We start from the raw sequence: 18,897 nt of genomic DNA, 5'->3' as shown, positions 1-18,897 counted from the left end.
CCATTTGTCAGTCTGATGAACAAGAAAAATATAGGCGGCCTTGATAAAGGGGAAATAAAGAGTCTGGAGGAGGCTGGAGTGTGTCTGCAGGGCTGCTCAAAGCTGCAAGCAGCTCTGGATCCATGGGGAAGGCATTCTGCAGAGGGGCTGGTGCCATCCCAGGGGGTCAGGCAGAAGGAGAGCCCAGGGTGGGGATGGGGATGATGATGAGGATGGAGATGAGGAAAGGGGATGGGGATGAGATGGTGATGGGGATGGCGATGGGGATGGCGATGGGATGGGGATGAGGATGAGAATGGGAATGAAGAAGAGGATGGGAATAGAGATGGGAATGAAGAAAGGGAAAGGGATTGGGGATGACAATGAAGATGAGGACAGGGATAGGGATGAGAAAGGGGGTCGGAATGGGCATGGTGAGGGCAATAGGGATGAGGATGAGGATGAGGATGAGGATGAGGATGAGGATGAGGATGAGGATGAGGATGAGGATGAGGATGGAGATGGGGATTGTGTTGGTGCCTGGAGCTGTCACCACGAAGCTGCCACTGCCTCTTTGCAGAGCTGAGCCAACCCCCTCTGCCTGTTAGCTTATCTGAAGTGCCTGGCATCTACCAGAGAAAAGCACTAGGGAGTAAAAAAACCACCAAGTATTAAGTGCTAATAATTCCCTGCTTTTATTTGCGGTTATCCACCTACATGAAAGAGGCTGGATTTTTGCTGACACTTTCTTGCTGGCAATTGAATGCTGCCTGAATCATCCATCCAGGGCCATTTGTTCATAAAAGTAAGGAATTGCTGCTCGAATCCTTTTATTGCTGCTAACGTGACACATGCAGCAGCGATGGATCTGGAGAGGCTTCGTGCAGGCGGGGATGTCCATGCAGGTGTGCAGCAGCAATGTGGGTGCTCATGCACCTCCTTTTAGGCTCAGCCTTGGGAAGGAGAGGCTGCAGGGCCGTACACGAGCAGGGGGGGAATCTGGACCTTACCAAACTCCACTATCTGTAGCTATTCAAAAAATGCTGTTTGAAGTGGTGTGGGGGTAACTTCTCCCCATGGGGATCAGGGTCTGTGCCACCAGGAGTGGGGTGGGGGTGGGATCTGAGCCCCCTCTAAATGGGACAGTGCAGAGGGAAGGATGGATTTTTTTTCTTTCAGCCCCCAGAGCTGCTGGCTCGTCTGGACAAGGAGATGCTTTCCTCTGGCAGAGACAAATGGATGAGGCCATATCCTCTGACATCCCAGCTTCTGCTTCTGCACTCCGATGTGATAAATCCATCCTGGGAGGAGCCTGAGTCAGCCCTGGGGAAGGGTGGGACCCGGATGGGTCCTGCTCTCATACCCCACAGCCTCACGTCTGTCCTCACCGCTGCTGGAACCTCCCTCAGCCATGAGGATGCCTCCAAATTAGGGATGTTATTAACTACAAGCTGCTTTTCCCTGGCTGCTGCTTGCACAAACGATAACTGATTTCAAATGAATTGAGCCAATTACTGCAGTTTTCCTAAAACAGATGACGGCAATACTCCGGTAAGGAGGAGCAATCCCAGCTGCAGCATGGATAAGAGTTAAGATGCTGAAATGCCCTTTGGGCCCAAATTTCCAGCTGTCACAGTTTTCTGGTCTATGTCTGGCTGCTTTTCTCAATTGCGTGTGGATTCAGGCAGCAGTAGCCAGGGGCTGAGCCACCGTGGGCTGCAGAAGGTATCTGCTCTGCTCTGCTCTGCAAGCAATTATTTGCTGTCAGTGAGGGAGACTACAACAATTCTTGCTGTTTGCAAGCAAGAAAGGCCTGAAAGTATAGGTGCATTTATGGAAAAGGAGAAAGAAATAAATCTCGAGTGATTTTTTGGAGGGTTGGGGCTGGCAGCTCCCTGAGACATGTTGGAAGGGGCAGCCCCTGCTCCAGCTGTTTAACCACGTGCTGATTTCATGGCTATGCCAGCCCAGTGTGCTGGTTTCACATACGATCTGCACATGAGCTTCATCAGACTTCAAAGGACAAAAAATATGCCACTGGATGCCTTGTCCTTGCAATGGGAGGCACTTTAGTGAAAAGGAAACCTAATGAAGATGAATTAAGCTGAGCTGCGTGAAAATGAGTTAAGGAATCTTGAAATCAGCTTCCCATTTGTCTGCCTTCCCAAATCCTCAGAAATACTCATGTATTTACATCAGCAAACCACAGTTCCAGCACGAGGAAGGTCCCATCCCATAGGAATGGGGCCAGGCCCACCCTGCACTGCTGCTCTGCCCCATGCTTGGAGCTGCCTCCAGTTCTTTGGGGCTTTTGCTAGACTCTCAGTCCCAGGGTGGTCCCCGTCCATGCAACCCATGCACAACCTCTGGAATTCAGGCTGGATGAGCTGCTGCACCATCATTTAGTGACACCTCCTCAGGGCAATGCATGCAAGTGTGCCATTTTGTCATGCTGCCATCTGAGCAGCAAAAATACATAGGTACACATCCAAACCGATCTGAAACACGGGGTCAGGAATGTGGGCTACTGCTGCTTCTCCTTATAATCTCCTCTTAAGTGTTACATCTTCTGATTGCTTTTGTCAGCTCTCTAAATTTAATAAGTGAACTAACCATCTTCTCCTATTGTTCACATATAAATAAGTGCTGGATCGATAAAGGACATCTCTAAAAGCCCCTGGATCTGATGAATGAGGGAAGCGTGGCTGTGGGAAAATTACGAGTTCACACCTCCAACGGTGTTTAAAACAAAGTGTGGGGAAGGAAAAATGCAGACCTGCTCTCAGTGGGATGCTTTCAGACACTGAGAGATTGGATCCACGAGGGCTGTAGGGGAGGCCTTGATTTCGTGGGGCAGGCTGTGTGGTTCTGCACACAGAGCCAAATTGCCATGCCCTGGGGAAAGCAGAGCTGCAGGTTGGATGCTTGGAGTGTTTGCAGGGATTTTCTGAGGGAGAGCTGAGCAGTGGGCTGGGTGCAGTAAGGAGGTACAACTATTGCTAAGGAGATCTCCCACTGCAAAGCATCTCTGGGGTTGCAGGGATGGACCATGCGCTCGTGACCTCTGCTGGCTTTGCAGTGTTTGAAAACAAAACAGAACTACGAAATGAAAACCTAACTTTTTGCAAAGCTTTTGCCCATCTGGCAAAGCAGCTGGCAGGAGGAGGCATTGCTGCAAGCATCTGCTGCTGCCCGGCCAGCTGCAGCACCACGAGCAGAACCACTGCAGGGCGATCCATTCTTCCCCTTCTGCACACCCTCAGACCACCACAGCAGTGTCCCTGCTCCATGGGCTGCTCTCCCTCCCCAGTTCCCATCCTCCCAGCATCACTGCACAAAGCAAAAGTCACCGATGGATGCAATATTTTATACAAAGCAAGACGTGAGAGCGCAGGAGCAAAGGGCTGTGTGTTACAGAGGGCTGTGTTCACAAGCACACTGCATGCAGAAGTCCACAGGTGGGATGATGCCAAGTGGGCTTCCTTTGCATGCCATGCCACGTGTAAAACAGCTGCCATGCTTCCACCCCTCCTCCCTCCCCTCAAAGAAGAAAACAGTGAAATTAAAAAAAAAAGATGCAATGAAAGAGGGTCAGGACAGAGGGATGAGCCATTCAGCACAGCTATCAGTGCTGGGACCCACTGCTGTGTTCCCTATGCTGGGTCCTGGATGGGAGCCCTGAATCTGGGCTGATGCAGACAGGGTCCTGCTGGGAGCAGGGGGAGCTGGGGCTGGGGCCTCTCCCCAGAGCACAGCTGTGCTCAGAGCTTCTATTGCTGCATCCTTGCCCAGGGGACAAGCTTCGGGCTTCCCATGGGTTTGGGTTAATTTGGACCAAAGAAATAGGAAAAATGCGTGGGAAGGGACATGTGTGTGATGAAAGGAGGGGGTGGATGTGGGCAGCGGGTGCAGTTGGCATCACTCTTGGTTACAAATTCCCTGACACAGGGAACACTTTCTCCCTGTCTGCCAGTTTGTTAATGCTACTGACTCTAAGAGCCCTGCGGAGAGGGGAACTCGAACTCTGCAGAAAGCACCCCAATGAAGCTTTATTTAAAGGCTATGTGGGGGATGCTTAAACACGAAAGGGAAAAAAATAATGGCTGTTGCTGGATTGGGCAGTGAGCAGCTCTGCCCCCAGCTGTGATACAGCTGCTCACTGCCCTCCCCGTGCCTCTCACTGCCTCCAACCCTTTTGGTGCTAATAGAACCATTACATTACTGGGGATGGTCACTGGTCTCAGCAGAGTGACCTGGGCTCAGTACCCCACAGATCCCCATCTCCTGGCTTTTGGGAGAGCTCTGGGCTCATCTCCAGCAGCAGCTCAGTGACTTGTTGGCCAGACATCAACATCTCATCAGTGCAGCCCAAAGAGAAAAGACGACGACTGAGCATCTTTATTTTTCTCCGTGCTGCTTCTGTTTATTTCCTATTTTTTTAATCCCTACTTCTCAGCTGTAGAAGTCCTTGTGCTGACACGATGTTATTTATTTATAAAATATGTACAGGAAAGCGGTTGGGGATTGGTGCCACCCTCCAAGGCTGGCGGTGCGTGTCCAGCTGCAGCCAAGGTGAGAGACAGTTTCTGTGCCTCAGAGCTGGGAGAAGGAAAGGGCCAAGAAAGATAGAGACTTCAAAGGATGCGAGCAAATATTTACAGGTTCCAAGACAAAAATATATATATCTACAGTGTTGTCTTGGGGATACAGGGAGTCGGGCTTGAAGCAGAGCCCTCTCACAGCTCCATTTGTTATATTGATTTATAAAGACCGCAGGTATCGATCGCTGCCGGCGGTGCCGTCAGTAGGATGTGCAGCCCCTCAGGGATGGATCCTCTGGTGCTGGGATGGGGCAGCTGGGAGCACTGTGGGCACAGACTCGTGCTGCTGGGGTTTGCTGTGGTGCTGTCTTTGCATGCTTATTTTTTGGAAATGAGACTCTCCCTTGGGCACCGGGGGGAGGGGGATGCTAACAGGGGAGCAGGGAGGAGAATATTCAAGTTCAGGCTTTCCCACTGCTGTTGCAGTGTGATGTGAAGCAAGCAGGGATCTCTGCTGGCACTTGGGGTGGGTAGGGAATATCCCCAAATGCTGAGCAGCTCCCAGGAGCTGGAGAAGGGATCCTGCTGGGTTTTGGTGCTGCAGAGGTGCTATAGAGAGTGAAGAACATGGGATGGATGTGGTGCCCTGTTGGGAGAAGTACCTACCCTCCTTGCTGCCCACCCTGCAGCTCTGCATGTGCATGTGGGAACCCTGGGAAAGGTGTTTGCATACACAGCCTGGGTCAAAGACTCAGTTCTCCCTTCTGGACCAGCAGGTGCTACAAAGGGACTCCCCCCTTTCCCCATAAGAACCTGGGGTTTCTCTTTTTCCCCTTCCCATGCTCTTGTGCCAGGATGGGTTTAGCACGATGTCAGTGAGCAGGGTGTGCAGTGCTCAGGGGAAGGGCTGTGGGAGAGCTCAGAGGGCCACGTTGGCACCAGGGGACAACAGGTGGGGACAAGAGACGTAGCAGCAGCAGCACATGCACAGCTGCTTTGCCAGGCAGGAGCATGCAGGACAGCAGGGGAGGGCTGCAGTGTACAGGAGAGTGGCTGAGTGGAACGTGGTTGTGGGTGTGGGGATGTCTTGGTCCCCGAGTTCGGCCATCACCCGGTTCAAACTGTCCATGGTCTACGCAGGTGAAACTTGGCTGGAGGAGACGGAGGAGACCTCAGTCTTGCTCTGGGATACAGTGGAGGAGACGTCTTCATCACCAAAAGGATTCTTGCCACAGCAGATGGTGGTGATCATGCAATTACGGAACTGGGAAGACAGAAGGAGAATGTCAGCACTTGAGGATTTTGAGGGTGTGCTGTGGGACTGAGAACTGCCAGCGGCCCTGAGCTCTGCTGCTCCCCAGGCTGAGATGCAGCTGGTGGGGATCGAGGTGCCCATGGACACAAGAGCCCAGGGCAGGGGAAGGGCCGTGTCCCAGGACATCTCACCTGCTTGTTCATGAGGACATAGATGATGGGGTTGTAAAGAGAGGAGCTCTTGGAGAAAAAGGCAGGCACTGCCATCAGTGTGGCGGTGAAGTCTGCTCCCTTGTTGGTGAAGATCCAGAATGCCACTACAGCATAGGGCGTCCAGGCCAGCATGAAACCCAGCACCATCAGGATCACCATCCGTGTCACCTCCTTCTCTGCCTTCTGGGTGGTGGCTGACTCTTGCTGCTGCGCAGCTGCCTGCAGGTATGGGGCAGTGAGGGGCAGCCCTCAGGTTTACTCCCCCATGGCACCAAACAACCATCCCTGCTCGCACTGCCCATCCTGTCCCCATCCACCTCTCTGCCCCCCAACTCCGGGTGTTACCTCTCGGACTTTGCAAATGAGGCGCCCATAGGAGAAGAAGATGACCACGACGGGGATGATGAAGTGGATGACAAACATGTAGAGGACGTAGGACTCGTTGTGGTAGTCAGGGTTGTGGGTGTAATAGTCGGGGCCACAGGAGCACTGCATCCCCTCCGGCATGTACCTGCCAGCAAGAAAGGTTCAGACCATCACCAGGACCCTCCCTGGGTACAACAAAGCGTTTCCACCTTGGGACCACCTCCCCCTGGCACGAGGTTGCTCCCAGAATGGCACATGTGGGAGCTGCTCCCTGGCTTCTCCTCTGCACTCTGCCCATTGCCCCATGCTCCTGCCCTCACTGGCTTTGCAGTGCAGCTCCCATGGCTTGCACCAAGCTGACACACTGCGCTTGGGTGCGCAGCATCGTTTTGTTGTGACACTGCTTCCTCCCACAGGCAGCGGGCTATTTATTTCCTTCCTACGTGGCTGAGCACTTGCCTGCCGGGAGCCACCTGCTCGCTCCCTCTGCAGATGGAGGGATGCTGAGCAGGGATGGGAGCTGCTGGCTTGGTGGGCTGAGCTCTCAGGAGCTCAATGCCTGCAGTTGTGTTGGGCTCATGTCATCGTAGCCCTGGCTTAAGGGTACACTGCAATTCAGCCAAGGACCTGCCTGGCCAGGGATGCTGACCCAAGGCTGCATAGGAGCTGTCTGCCTCTGTCCCATCATAGGGTTGTGGTGGTGGGACATTGCTACCCCAAAGCTACCTCCTGCCCATGCCCAGGGAAGTGGAAGGGGCTCACTATATCCCGCAGGGAGCTCTGCAGCGGGGTACTAGTTGGGGCTGGAACTGCATTAGAGAAATCACCTCCAACTTATTCCTCCCTTGTGCGTTGAGTGATGCATTGGCTCCTGGCAAGGGATGTGGGTACCTGAAGGAGCCAGATGTGTGCAAGTGTGAGTGAAATTCACTGCAATGCTGGGAGAAGGACAGATGGGATGCAGGGAAAGCATGGCAGAAATAATGAGAAAAGTCCTGCGGGGCTCCCAGCAGCAATGCTGGGGCAGCAGCATGAGTCAGGTTTGCTCAGAGCTGTCTTGTCCACTGGGCTGGTCACTCAGATACCCTTTAGGATCCGCACAGAGGAATGGAACCTTCACAGCACAAGTGGGATGAGCATTGCCTAGAGAAGCTCTTCTTTCTCTGCAGGGCATGGAGGGCTGCTGCAGCTGGAGATTCGGAGCCCTCATGAGTCTTACATCTGAGCTCACACTTTCCTGTCCCACTCCATTGCCTCTTGGGTGAAGCCCGGGAAGTGCCATAGCCATAAGCACACCTTCTGTCCCACCGAGGTGGTTGTGTACCCTGACTCACCTGGACCAGCCAAAGAGGGGTGGAGCAGCACAGGAGAAGGCCATGACCCAGGTGAAAGCGATGCCCATCATGGCGTGCGTGGCAGAGAAGCGGAAGTTTCCCATGGGCTTGCAGACAACGATGTAACGCTCTATGGCCAAGACCACAAGGGACCAGAGGGCAACCTGGCCTGCAGGGGGGATGGAAAGAGAGAGACTGTTGATGATGCTGAGAGCTCCTCCAGGCTTGGTTTTCCCTTCATGGGCAGAGCAAAGAGCAGAGGAGATTGGGATCAGACAACCAGCATCCTATTAGATAACTGAGAATCTATTGCAAATGTGCAGAAGGCTGGGAGCTGAGAGGAGTATCTGCTCCTCAGTGGGATGCTGGTGATGGAGGAGGGGATCATTGTGGTGTTTTAATCATTTAAAAAATTAACAGAGAGAATTCCACCTGGGTGTAAGGAAGTGTAATTTCCGGTAAGGACACCAGATGTGTCCAAACCTGTTGGTGCCTTTCGATGTGTATTTCATGAGTCTTCCACCAGTGCTGGATCGGGGGGTGGTTGTGTGGGTGGGCATGCATGCACATGTATTTATAAGGGATAATTAAACTTCAGGGGATTGGGAGCGTTTAGTCGGTGCTGTAAGCCTGCTAATGCCCCCAGCTGTGATAATCTGCTGATAACTACACCCTGTGCTAGGATTCGCTGGAGACCTGCTGCTCAGTGACTGCTTCCCATCAAGCTTTCCTCCCTGTGCTTAGGAGCCTCCTTCTCTTTACTAGCTAGGAAAATTGGAAGTGTAAGTAATGCAGGCTTTCACAACTGGAAATGGTGCAGACCCATATGGTCTTCTGAGTCCAAGACCAACCACTCCCTGGTCCTTGACTTGATCGGGATGCCTTGCTTTGTTTTGCCTAACAGAATATCCATCTTTTGTTCAGACCAGCATCATTGCAGGAAATATCCCATGTAGGGGAACAAAAGTTAAGTTAAGGCTGCGAGTCTCTGCACAAAGATTTGCAGCTGTCAGATAAATTAGAAGGTGTTGTGTGGGCCTGGATGACTGCGTGGGCTGGGGGTGCAAAGTGAATTTTTGCTGTTTTGCAGAGGGGCCTTCTGAAGGGTGAAGCGTTAACTACATTCGTGTCCCTGAGAGAAGAAATAAGGAAGCTCCCAAGAGCAACCAAATCAAATGCAAGTGGGGCTGAGCTGAGCAGTTGTTGCAAAACCTGGAATGCTCCTTCCCCTCTGTGCTGCTGCTCTCCTCTTCTGGTAGGGGCTGCCTCAGCTTCTTTTTGCCCTGAGATGAGCTGTCACCACTCTCCTTGTCTTGCAGTCCACCTCTCCACACACCCTTTCCGTGTGCTCCCTTTCCCACTTTGGGATGTCTCTTTCCCCTTGGAATCCTCCCAAATGCTTCACCTTGGAACAAGGTGGTAAAGATGCATGATGTTGACTCCAGGACGTTGGGTGGCCATCCCCAGCAGGTCTTTGCTAGCTGTGCAACTTAGATCCAAGACCCCTGGATTCATGCTGGGCAGCTTGGCCAAACAACCCCAGGTTTAATTCTGCAAAACAGGACCCCCTCCCATTTCCTGGCAGTGATCATGCTATAGTGGTGAGATGGGTGCTTCTTGGCATCAAGATCAAGCTTGCATAAATCTTTTTTCCCTTCCATCTTCTAGCCATAGGGAAGAAGCACCTTGCATGCGGAGCTCTGCCCCATGCAGCCACGGCCATCTCATCAGCCCCATAAGGGTACGGGATTGGATTTCTAAAGCCCTATAAAGAAGCAAGACCACCCTGTGCCCAAACCTGGCCCTCGCTCCCACATCCCACTCTGCAGCCATTACCTCCCAGAGTGGCGAAGAAGCCTTCCACAGCACAGCCAACGGGACCGAAGACGAAATATCCATTCCAGGCTGTGTAGAAAGTGACGGTGAAGCCGAAGCAGGCCATGAAGAGATCAGCCACCGCCAGGTTGACCAGGATGTAGTTGAGCGGCTGCCGGAGCTTCTTGTGTTTGAAAGTGACCAGGAGGGTGAGGAGGTTGATGGGCAGACCAGTGGAGATGAGGAAGAAGATGTAGCAACACACAAGGCGGTATTTCCAGGGCTCGGCTAGGTAATACTGGGGGTACTCAAAGGGGCTTCGCACCACCCCTGTCTTGTTGGACATAGGCACATAAAAATTGATACCTTCTGTCCCATTCATCCTGCCAGTATTACGGCAGCTGCTTTGCGTTTAAGGCTATTCTTTTAATCAAGCGCTCTATGGTAATGAATGTTGTTTCAACCCCAATTACCAGAAAAAAAAAAGAAAAAAGAAAAAAGAAAAAAAGGGAATCTCCAACCCAATGGCAATAAATAAATAAATAAACACCCCACCGAAAGATCCCTCCCCCCAGCTCCGAAATTTAATTAATGACTAAGAACACCAGTAAATCCCAGGGGAAGGAGAGGTGGTGCGTTGGCCCCGCGCCGTGCTGAGGGCCGTTGGTGCCTTGTGCCCAGGGAGGTTTTATACCTTTGGGCCTCCTCGAGGGAGCGCGGGGGGAGGCCGGATTAGGGGCTAGGCTAAGTTTGTATGACAAGGGCAACGGGATTGAGAGGGGCTGATGGTTTAAGCACCCTCTAAGTAGCCAGTTGGCCCCAAAACCTGCATTAAAGCGTATTAATTGGCAATAAGTGTTTAACGTTGTTTAAGGAGTTGTGGGGAGGAAGGGAAGGGCTTGGGGAGACCTTTGGAAGAGGGGCAATAGCAGGAGGAGAAGTGGTGAGTTGGGGAGCAGGTCTTTGGGTGACTGATGGGAGAAATGAGCCTCTGCTTGAATCCATGTTGGATCACAGCCTTTGGGGCATCCCTGGATGGCTAAAGGACTCCATAGAAGAGTTTGGAGCCTGAGGGGTACCCAGCTCTGTTTCACTGCCCTTGGGAAAGTTGTTGGGGGGAAGAGCAGAGAGAAATTGGCCACACTGTGCTTCAGGTGCCTGGTTTGGTGTGAGCACCACGTGGTTTGGGTACGTGTCTCCATCACAACTGGGCTCTGCCTATGTGGGTAAGGACCCCCTACATGTAGGCACTGGGCAAAGGCAGGAGGGGAAGCTGCTGCCAGCCCAAAGGCTGCCTTCTTGGTGAACAGAACATCTGGGTGGCAGTTCGGCTGTGCTGCACCCTGATTGCACTAGAGTGCAAAGGGCTGGATATCCTCTTCTGTCTTCCTCCTAGTCTCCCGAGAAGGTGGTGATGATCATCTCCCACCTGCACCTCCTCGCCGTCCCAGGTAGCTGGGCAGCTGTCTTGGTTGCAGCTTTGCAAGGATTGGCAGGGCTTGGGAAGGGTCCTTGGCCACAACACTAGACGTAGCCTGGCAAGGTACTGCAGTTTGCTGGAGAAGCAGAATGGATGCAGTGGAGGAGGGAAAGGAAACCTTGGTAATGTCCTGAATTCCTTCCAGAGATGGTGCAGAGAGAGCAGCACCAGCTTGTAGGTGCGTTGGGGTGGAAATAAACTTCTCCTGGTCTCTAAGCACTCATCTTATAGTGTGGGATTCCCATTCCAGAGCACACAAGATCATGAAACCTTCTCAGCAGGGTCAGCCATAGCTTAGAGCACCAATGCTCCATCCTGCCCAAGCTCTTCCCCATTTCTTCCTTCTGGGTCATGGGTGCTCCTTCTCCATGAGACCTGCCTAAGACGCCTTAGTGAAGCTCTGCCATTAATCTCTGACATCTGCTGGCGTTAATGGCCCTGATCTGTTAATGCGGTAAGCTGCTAGCCTCCTTCCCACTGCTGCCCTCCACCAAGGCAACGTAGATGGAAAAAGTCAACAGTGTCTTGCTGGAGGAATGAGATCTGCAAGACTGGAATGGCTTGGAACTAGAGGGCAGGAGCAGAAGGCTGAGGGGTGTGGGTAGGATGGATGATGCCCTAATCGCTGGCCCACTGATCCATCTGCACAGGTCAGAGGAGCAGAAGTAGGACATGGCAAGAGTAAGTGGGTCACAGCAGCCTCAGGTGCCCTGAGATAAGTGATGCCCATGGGATGTCTGTGCCTCACAGGAGTATTTCCCTCACCTCCCATGAAAGTGCCAGCCATGAAATGCCCAGTCTGGGTGTCTTTTAGGCTTTCCATGAGATCATCCCCGAGGGAAAGAGGTCTGTGTGGAGCAGTCCTATGGCTCTACTTCTCAAAGCTTTCACCTATTTCATGCCTTTCCTGACTCCAGTCGGGATCCTGACTCAGTTGAGCATGTTTTTGCATATAAAAAAGCACATGCAGATGTGAATCTCAATTCCAGTGTGCCACTCCCAACCTCTATGCTAGAAGGCAACTCTTCAGATAGAAAATATCACTGACTGTTCATCTTCAAAAGACGTGGACTTTGCTGTCTGTGCCAGGAGCGAATGAAAGATCTGTTTTTTTCTCCAAAGCTTTATATAAGAACATGGTTATCTCACGGGAGAGTTCGTTTTCACCTCCCAATGTTTCTTTGTGAGACTTTCTGCCACATTTTATAGTGTCTCATATTCTTCTAAAGGGTAATATAGTTGTACAAAGAAAGTGGGTCTGAGGGAGGAGGAGGTAAAATGAAAGCCTATTTTAGATTGTGCGCTGATGCTGTGGGAAAGGATCAGCAGGATTATTATTGGTATAATCGCCTTCACCACCATTTATTGATTTCTTTTTTTTTGCTTTAAGTTTTCCTTTGACCAAACCTTCTTCTCTTTGCATTCCAGCTAATGCAAGGTACGACTTTGGCTCCATGCTTGGCACCCAGACACCTTTCACATGCAGGATTGCCAACAGTGGGACCAAGAGGACTTTTGCTTGGACTTCTCCCACTTTGGGGAGGTGAACACGGAGCAGGTAAGTCCGAGCCACATCTGTGCTGCTGGAGGATCTGAACGTGGCTCTGTCCCTTCTCAGCTGTCCTCGAGGACCCAGCTTTCTCCCTCACAAGCTGAGGTTGGTGTTTTGGCTGATCCCCCGAGGCCGGTGTCGATGTGGATTTAGAGCTCTCTGCAGGTCAGCGGCCAGCGGAGCAATGCTGAAGGCCTCGAATCAACTCTGCAGAAGAAAATGACACCAGGGAGGTTAGCTGGTTCCTCCAGGACGTGTCCTGAATGCAACCTCGCTTCCTTCAGTGTCCCTGTCACAGAAATGGAAAGTGATGGCTTTAATTTGGTGTCTCTTAGCAGGGAAACTTTACGGGCTGTCTCCCAGAGAGCTCTCAATTGCTTTCTGTGCTGACTCTATGACAAAGAAAGCAACAGCAAAATTCAGGCCCTGTTTAATGCAGGAGGAGAGGCTTGTTTCTTTGTGTTTGTCCTTAAGAAAAGGAAGGGTTTTCTTCCCTCATGCAGGCTTTTCTGCTTTGCTAAGCTCTTTGAGATGAGATTCTCGTATTCATTGTTTGTCAGCACGTTGCGTGAAGGAGCCCTGAGCATCTCTGGGCTTTCATGTCCCATGTAAAGCAAGAAATGATAATTATAATCAAATAACCAAGCTGATACGGTTGGTTCACCGGGCTTCAGTAACACAGCCGTGGGAGGGCCTGGCTGGGAGCCCTCTGCTGTCCCTGTCCTTGTGCAAGGCAGCATGCTGCTCGCTGCTGCTTGGGCAAAAGCAAAGGAGCAACTTGACCAGGGAAACATGGAATGATTTGCAGAGCAAGGGGAGTGTGAAAGCAACAGAAGTCAGTCCTGAGGCAAACAGCTGGGCTTAAATTCCATTGATAGACTAATGCACAGGAACTTTAAACCTTGGCCACGAGCACCAGAGACAAACACTGATTACAAAATGATGTTGCGTTTGCTTCTGTGCTTTTGGATGGTTCTGAAGTGCACTGCTCTGCATCGCTCTTCTGGAGGGGCTCCTTCCTCCTCGTGGGCATTTGCCCCTGGAAGACCTCACCTCCCCATATCAGATAGCAGCCACGTGCGGCCGCTGCGCTGAGCTGCTTACGCCAGGCTGTGAGCTCCCTTACCAGGAAAGGGGTTAAAGCGAGATAAAGCCAGAGTGTTATGGAGACCATATGGAGGGGAAGAAAACCCTTTATCCTGTAATTGGATTCATTCCCAGCAGCTCCTGGTGGAGGTGAGGCTGAGTGGAGCTGACAGGACGTGATGGGTGAGGCGCTGCCAGCTGCCCCGTCCAAAGCAGGATGTGTGCACACAAACTTGGAGATCAATCCAGGAGATCAAATAGATTTAAATGCGTGGCAGAGAGAAGGAGGACAGAGATGTATTTGCAGTTAGGTTTGGTCGGCTGCTCCTTGCCCAGCATGGGTTAACTCAGCCGTGGCTGTTTGCTGCTCCTTTGGGCTGGCACAGCTGCTCCCAGCCAGGACAAGGACCTAGTGGTGCAGAGAGCCTCTGTGCCATGCCCTCGCTTCCTTCCTCAAAAATAAGAATGCACAGACGCCTGTCTCTTGCATTGCTTTCTACACCAGGAGCTTTGTGCAGAAGGACCCCATCTCCAGGGTTCCATGCAGGTTTCTTTCACACCCCATCTCCAAGCTCTCAGCAGTACAGCTGTACAGGGAATGGATGCACCAGGGCTAGAAGACAGCTGGAAAGCAGGGAGAGCTTCACCACAGCCACCCATACCTCATGTGTGCAGTGCACACACCTCCCCTGCTTTTCCTCCTGCTGCTGATCCAGGTAACATCCCTGCAAGAACCACAGGATTTCCTTGGAGAGATGGGAATTCCTTGGGTCCTGTCATTTCCTTGCCAAGGAGCTGAGCAATCCCGGTTCAGTTGCAAACCTGCACTTCTCAGCATGGTGCTGTCAACACCTTCAACTAAGTGCTAAACGAGGGCTGTAGCAGAGTGGGCAGGTTTGCAAGACAGCCTCATTGGCCCTGCAGCACCAGGATGGGCAGCCAGCACTGCCCAGCAAACCAAAGCAGCACCACCACTGTTCTGTATGGCAGCAGCTGTGCCAGGGAGCAAGCCACACACTGATAAGGGTGATGGGCAATGCAAGTGAGAAGATGCTGCCTGCTGCTGTGAGATCCTTGCCTTGCAAACTGAAAAATAAAAATCAAATCCTTGCTTGGTTTTGTTCTGTTTTATGGGCTCTTCACCACAAGCAAGAGTTAGAGAGGGGTTGCAGGGAAAGCTAGGGCTCTGCTCTTCAGGCTCTTCCAGGGGCAGACACTGAGCTGCAATGTCTGAGAGGCAGAAGGAAGGTTTTCCATTTAACACCGAAGGTTTGCAGGAGTGCAGCTCCACCACCTTTGTTCTGTAGCACTTTGCCACAGCTTTGAGAAGGGCTGAGCAGTCAGAAAATGGGGTTTAGGCAAACAGGGATAATCTTTTATTTTTTAATTTGTAAATCCCATTCGAAGTTGAACTCCGTTGTTCCTCGGGGCCTTATTGTGGGTATTTGCAGTCCTCTGCAGCGAGATGCTTTATACATGCTGTTTCGTTTTGTCATAACTGGGTCATTTTTTTTTTTTTTTTCATTTCCAGTGCACAGCCCTTGGTTCTCTCTGCAGAAACTTGGAGACTGCTGTGAGAGGGCCAGATGGGAGTAGTCTTTTGGGGAAAAAGCATGGAGGAAATGTGTGTGGATGGCTTACTTTCTGCTTTTGGAGGAGTCGTTCCTGGTGCTTGGTGGGCTATACCTCTGTGTTCCATCAGTTCTATGGGTCCAGGTGGGTGCTCCCAGAAAAGACAGTTTGGGTTTTCTAAGGAGAAGCCCTCACACGGCTGCCGTGGCCACCAGCAGAGCCCTATTCCCTGCCTTATGCCCTACTTTGGGGCTCTTATTTCTCCTGGCTGCAGTTGAGCCTGGGCACCCTTCACTGGAATTCATTTTTGTCCTCTTCTTGCTTTAAACCTCCTAGAGATTTGCTCCAGTCCAAATGTGTCCCTTCTCTCCCTTTGCCCTTCATCCCATAATTGGATTCATTGCTTCCATCCAGCCCAGCCCAGCTCTTCCCATCCCTTTACATAACAGTGCTGGCTCTGGGCTGTGCCTGGCTGAGCTAAGCCTGGTGCTGTGCTTGGCCTCAGGCCATCAAAACCAGCGGAGGGTTTGCACCAATTCCTGTTGCAGGCTGAATCCTGTGCTAGTAAACGACTCTTTTCTTTTACAGTTCCTATTCCCTTCCCATTTATTGCCTCATTTTCCTTCCCACATGCAATCCGTGGTCTCGTGCTGTGGCACATCCCAGTGCTCCCACCAGGACCCAGGGCACGTGCTCAAGAAAGGAGGTGAATGCAGCAGCCCTGCACAGCTGAGCAATATAATGGCAAGATCACCTGGAAAAAATGATTAATTTCCCACTCCTTTCATTAATATTTATTCTCCTTAATTCTCAATCTTTACTGTTCAGCTCTCTAAAGCTTTTGTGGTTGAGAGGCTTTCACTGAGGTTGCTATTCATCACCTAAGCAAAACATGCACAGATTAAGCAGGCGGTTTGTCAAATCTGAGTCCTGTGCTGGAACCATCACCTGCCTGTACGGACCCATCTGTCCCTGCAGATCATTCTGCTTCTGTCTGACTTTTGCAGAGGGTGTTCCCATGTCCTGCAGTGTTTTGCTAGGCTCTGGGTTTCTCCCAGTGTGCTCAGTGTGCACATTATCTTGCCATGTGCAGCCTTTTTCACCCTGAAGACATCTGACCCTGTTTCCTTGCTGCCTTGCAGAATGAATTGCTGTCGTGAACGTCTGAAAGGAGATAAAGCAGCAGCAAACTCTTCTCCCCTGTTGCAGATAAACCACTATTAACGGCCGAGGGTTTCTGGAATGAAAAGGGTGACTCTCCATTGAAAGCAGCGATAAATCCTGGCCATCCAGCATAATCCAGTCCACCGTATCGGGAAATCTCATGGGAGCTGGCAGCGTTGAGAGCAGCAAGGTCTTTTCATGCTACAGTTCTCCCGTGGATGGATAATCTCCATGGCCAACAACTGCAAATGCTGGAGGTTGGATCCTGAATGCCATTACCTCGGCTTTTACTCCCCTTCCCTCCTCAGCAAAACCACTGCTGCCTTCTGCAGGAAGACAGGGTGTACCTGCAAACTTTGCCTGCAAAGGGGATCACAGGGCTGCATTCTGTATCCTGCGTGAGCAAGAATATCATACATCATCTTCCTGCTGATCTGGCAGTGGAAGCAGCCCTGCAAAGCAGCGATTTAATGCACTTCTCAGTGCTTGAGCTTTTCGTCTTGCTATGCTTAACCTGATATATTGTTATTTGATGCAGAACAGTAGGGGCAGGTACAAAGAGGTAGCATGAAAATAAAAGGTCAGCGGGTGCCTGGTGCATGTAAAGGCTAAATTGGTCTTTCATCAAATCTAATAAATATTCCTTGTGAGTGGGGTGGGAAACTCCTTTCCTGAAATGCTGAACGGCATCCCTTCCTCCAGAGCCTCAGCCCAGGGCTGTTGGATGAATCCAGGATGGGGCTGCTCGGTGCAAGGGGACTGCAGTGACAGCCAAGGGAAGAGCCAGGCTCAGCCCCCACTGCGCATGAGGCTGCATTTTCCAATGTTCCTAAAAATATTCCTGAGCCTTTAAGTGCAAAACTAGTGGTTTGGATTTGGAAACCAAAATGGAAACAGATGAGCTGCATCCCATCTTGTTTTCTCACCTCCTCTCTTTTCTCTCCTCACTTGTTCCAGATTGGGGAGAAAATGGCAAAGGAATGACCAAAAATGAAGAAAAACAAAACAAGGAATCATTTTTTCCCTTATTTTTTTTTCCCCTGTTTGAGAGGCTATAATGTTTTTATAAGCATAGAAATCTGGGTGTGCTTTATTTCTTTTTCTTAAATGAATTGTAATGATTAGGAAATGCGGTACTTTGGTCCCTGATTCTCCTCTACCTCTCGTGGAGAAGTGAAATCCATCCAGGCTGTGTCCACAAGCATTTCATGTTATAACCTTTGCAGGCCTGGAGAAGAGGAGGCAGCAGGCAGAGCTTCCAGAGCCCCCACTTCTGGGATGTCCATTCCTGGTCAGCTCAGGCTTGGTTTGCAGAGAGGCTTTGCAGCACAGATGTGCCAGGCTCCAAACGATGGATGGAGGCCCTCAGGGTGCTCTGCGTGCCCAGAGGAACTCAGCAAGGTGCTGGGATGTAACTCAGGGCCATCCATGGCTCTGCTGTGATGGTGCTGCTCCATCTGGAGATGCTGGTGTTGAGCTTTGTGCTTGCAGGTACATGAGTTTGTCACCTCTGGAAAGTGGTGTTGGGATGCTCCTCGTCTCTGCCACACATCCTGAGCCTCCACTTCCTCCCCTATATCTGCACCTGGCAGCTCCCTGCCCTCAGCAAAAGGAACTTCTGGCCATAGGAACCAGGCAGCAGAGTGACAGGAGAGAGGAACAACACGAGACCAATTCCCCATTAATTCAAGAGATCATTATTAGCTCTAGAACCAGGAGGGTGAGCTGTTTTGGGGTGTCAGCAGGAGTTAAATCCTTGCTATTGATTCTCTCCCTGCACGGCCATGCATTACCATGAATTACGCCACCAAGGAGAAATGGAAGTGGACGTGAAGCAAAAGTGGGGATGGGAGGGGAATGTTTGCATGCTTAAAATATTTATGCCGCAAATTAACATGTGTTTTAAGCCTGCGATTCTTCAAATATTTATCCAGCATGAATATTTTGAAAACTGCATTAAGATTTGCCACTGGTGCTTTATTCATTAGGAGTGTTCAGCAGCCACAGACAGCAGCGCCTGCTAAATCTGTAATGCATCCATGCAGAGACAGCAGCTGGAGGATGTTGTCTGGGCTGTGAGAAAGAGCTTTCTGCTCCTACTTCCAAAGCAGGGAGCCTGGAATGAGTTCCTTACCCACATCGACTTCAGTCGTGACTGCAGATGTCACATTCAGCAGCACATGCGCCTGGTTTTTGACCCAAGCAAAAATAATCTGATGGGAGTGGGGTGAGACCAGCACTCCCATAGGCACTGGGAAAGGGGAGTTAGGGACTGGGGGAGGCAGACCCATGCAATCCTGGTTGCTGCTGTGGGTCTGGTGGAACTGTGGGAGCAAACCAGGCTCTGCCAAGCATGAAGGCAAGATGTTCCTTGTTGTATATGCCAGCCCTATGCACACAGGTTTTATAATGGGGAAGAGGAGGTGGTCCACCCCATAGTAGCTATCAGGGCTATTGCTATGGCTCTGATATCCAGCATTACAGCCTTCATTGGAGGGCACCAAAATCCTGCCCAGGTGCAGGGCAGAGCAGAATATGGGA

At 51.2% G+C, this 18,897-nt stretch overlaps 1 protein-coding gene across 1 annotated transcript; it reads right to left on the bottom strand.

Annotated features, from left to right (window-relative positions):
- Positions 1-5,266: 5,266 nt before the first annotated feature.
- LOC116236943 (green-sensitive opsin) lies at positions 5,267-9,961 on the bottom strand. The gene is made up of 5 exons (XM_031605805.2): positions 9,524-9,961; positions 7,688-7,856; positions 6,333-6,498; positions 5,967-6,206; positions 5,267-5,784 (listed from the first exon to the last, which is right to left on the bottom strand). The coding sequence occupies exons 1-5, from the start codon at positions 9,882-9,884 to the stop codon at positions 5,653-5,655; spliced, it is 1,068 nt and encodes a 355-aa protein (XP_031461665.1). The 5' UTR covers positions 9,885-9,961; the 3' UTR covers positions 5,267-5,652.
- Positions 9,962-18,897: the final 8,936 nt, after the last annotated feature.

Source organism: Phasianus colchicus, chromosome 25, assembly GCF_987193195.1.
Source record: "Phasianus colchicus chromosome 25, bPhaCol1.hap1.1, whole genome shotgun sequence".
NCBI lineage: Eukaryota > Metazoa > Chordata > Aves > Galliformes > Phasianidae > Phasianus > Phasianus colchicus.
The sequence above is the reverse complement of the archived record's forward strand: the minus strand, read 5'-3'. Positions and strand labels throughout refer to the sequence as shown.

Excerpts from the sequence above, each read along its gene's own strand:
- LOC116236943 (XM_031605805.2), bottom strand. The coding sequence starts at position 9,884 with ATGAATGGGACAGAAGGTATCAATTTTTATGTGCCTATGTCCAACAAG. Across the intron at positions 6,499-7,687 it reads CCCCTCTTTGGCTGGTCCAG|GTACATGCCGGAGGGGATGC; the intron begins GTGAGTCAGGGT and ends TCTTGCTGGCAG. Across the intron at positions 6,207-6,332 it reads TCATTTGCAAAGTCCGAGAG|GCAGCTGCGCAGCAGCAAGA; the intron begins GTAACACCCGGA and ends CCATACCTGCAG.